This window comes from Entamoeba nuttalli, assembly GCF_000257125.1.
Source record: "Entamoeba nuttalli P19 unplaced genomic scaffold asmbl_7339, whole genome shotgun sequence".
NCBI lineage: Eukaryota > Evosea > Mastigamoebida > Endamoebidae > Entamoeba > Entamoeba nuttalli.
This window is the reverse complement of record NW_008578564.1, coordinates 1-1695: the sequence shown is the minus strand read 5'-3', so window position 1 is coordinate 1695 and position 1695 is coordinate 1. Positions and strand designations below refer to the sequence as shown.

General features: G+C 30.0%; 2 protein-coding genes across 2 annotated transcripts; both read left to right on the top strand.

The window, feature by feature from the left end:
- Positions 1-388: 388 nt before the first annotated feature.
- ENU1_168960 (CXXC-rich protein) lies at positions 389-793 on the top strand (the record flags this gene model as incomplete). Its single annotated transcript, XM_008861082.1, has 1 exon — positions 389-793. The coding sequence occupies one exon, from the start codon at positions 389-391 to the stop codon at positions 791-793; it is 405 nt and encodes a 134-aa protein (XP_008859304.1).
- A 263-nt stretch (positions 794-1056) lies between these two features.
- On the top strand, positions 1057-1690 carry ENU1_168950 (CXXC-rich protein; the record flags this gene model as incomplete). The annotated part of the gene is made up of 1 exon (XM_008861081.1): positions 1057-1690. A coding segment is annotated over one exon (634 nt), but the record flags the coding sequence as incomplete, so codon positions are not given.
- Positions 1691-1695: the final 5 nt, after the last annotated feature.

The window sequence follows — 1695 nt, the reverse complement described above, 5'->3', positions numbered from 1 at the left end:
ACCTAATTAGTAATTCATTTGTTAACTTCCTTTCTTTATTTTCAACTAAATTTCTTTTATAGAACGTCTTGGAAAAAAAGATTTTTATCAATCTTGAATTTTTGTCAAAAACGCTTCAGGTATTAAGATTTGTGTGATATAAATCTTTTCATTCTAAAAACTTCTTCAAATTTTAACTTATTTAAATAAATACTGTTTATTCCTAAATTAAAATCATTTTATATCCTTATAAATCAATTAAAGTACTTTTCCAATTATTCTATGTAATCTTTTAAGTGTTGCAAAACCTAAAATTTTAATGAATATTAAAAGAATATTCTACTGGACGTTTTCCTTTATTGTAAAAACTTGAAGATATTTACTTTATTTAATTCCTTATACCATCACAATGAGTCAATTCATTATATTATTTTTTTTGTTGGTGGTAATAAATGCAGAAACATGTCCTGAGATCCTTTCAACTTGTTCTTCTTGTTCAAAAGACTCAGATGGAAATTATGTCTGTAGTGATTGTGTTAGTGACTGTATACTTATTAATAGCTCTTGTATAATCCCTGAAAGAGGAGATGAAAAATGCAGATGTCCTAGTTATTCTAAAGTTGTTGATGGGGTGTGTGTTTGCAATAATAACAGATATTATGATTCTGCAAAAGGTATTTGTCAAAAGTGTACTAACAATAACCCTCAATGTAGTTCTTGTAATGAGACCAATGGTGAATGTACTTCTTGTAAAAATCCATATGTATTAGATGAAAAAACAAAGCTGTGTGTGAGTGGTTTGTTCTTTATATAACAATTTAATGAAAAAATTATAATTATATTAATAATTTAGCATGTCCTGATATCCCTCATTGTTTAGAATGTCCATCAAATAGTTGTACTACGTGTGAAAATAAATACGAACCAAAAGACAATGGTGCTTCATGTGGGTGTGCTTCCCCTTATACTGAAATCTCAGGAAAGTGCGTAAAATGTTCTTCAGTTTATAGTCATTGTTTAGATGGAAATTGTGATGATACAAAATGTTTAAAATGTAATGAAGCAAATGGGTTTAAGATGAATGAGAGGAATGAGTGTGTTTGTTCACCATCAACTGGTTACAATTTTATTCTTGACAAGTGCCAACCTTGTAGAGGTGATTGTGATACTTGTACGGAGAATTATGCTGTATGTGAAGGAAGTTGTAGAGGAAATGCTTCAATCTCAAATAATTGTGGGTGTGTTGGAAGTACTTATCATTGCAATGAGCATGACTGTTGTGAGTGTTCAATTCTTCATAGTCATTGTTTGTATTGTGATGGTGTTGTTTGCAATCAATGTGATCCAGAATATGTTCTTGAAAATGGAGTATGTAAAGAATGTCAGGAAGTATTTCCTATGTGTTCTTATTGTAGGAATGGCAAGTGCGAGGAATGTACTGATGGGTATTATAAGAGTGAAGGGTCATGTCATAAATGTGCTGATCATTGTCTTAGCTGTAATGAAATTACTTGTGACTTATGTCAAGTTGGTTATTATGTAAATGGTAATAAATGTAATCCTTGTTTACCTCATTGTATGAGTTGCCAAAATGAAAGTTTCTGTAACTCATGTGAAGATTTATATGAATGGAATACTCTTAAAAATGAATGTGTTTTAGTAGGTGATGATGGCTTTTCTAATGGATCAAAAGAATCAATTGTTTCTATTGGTTTG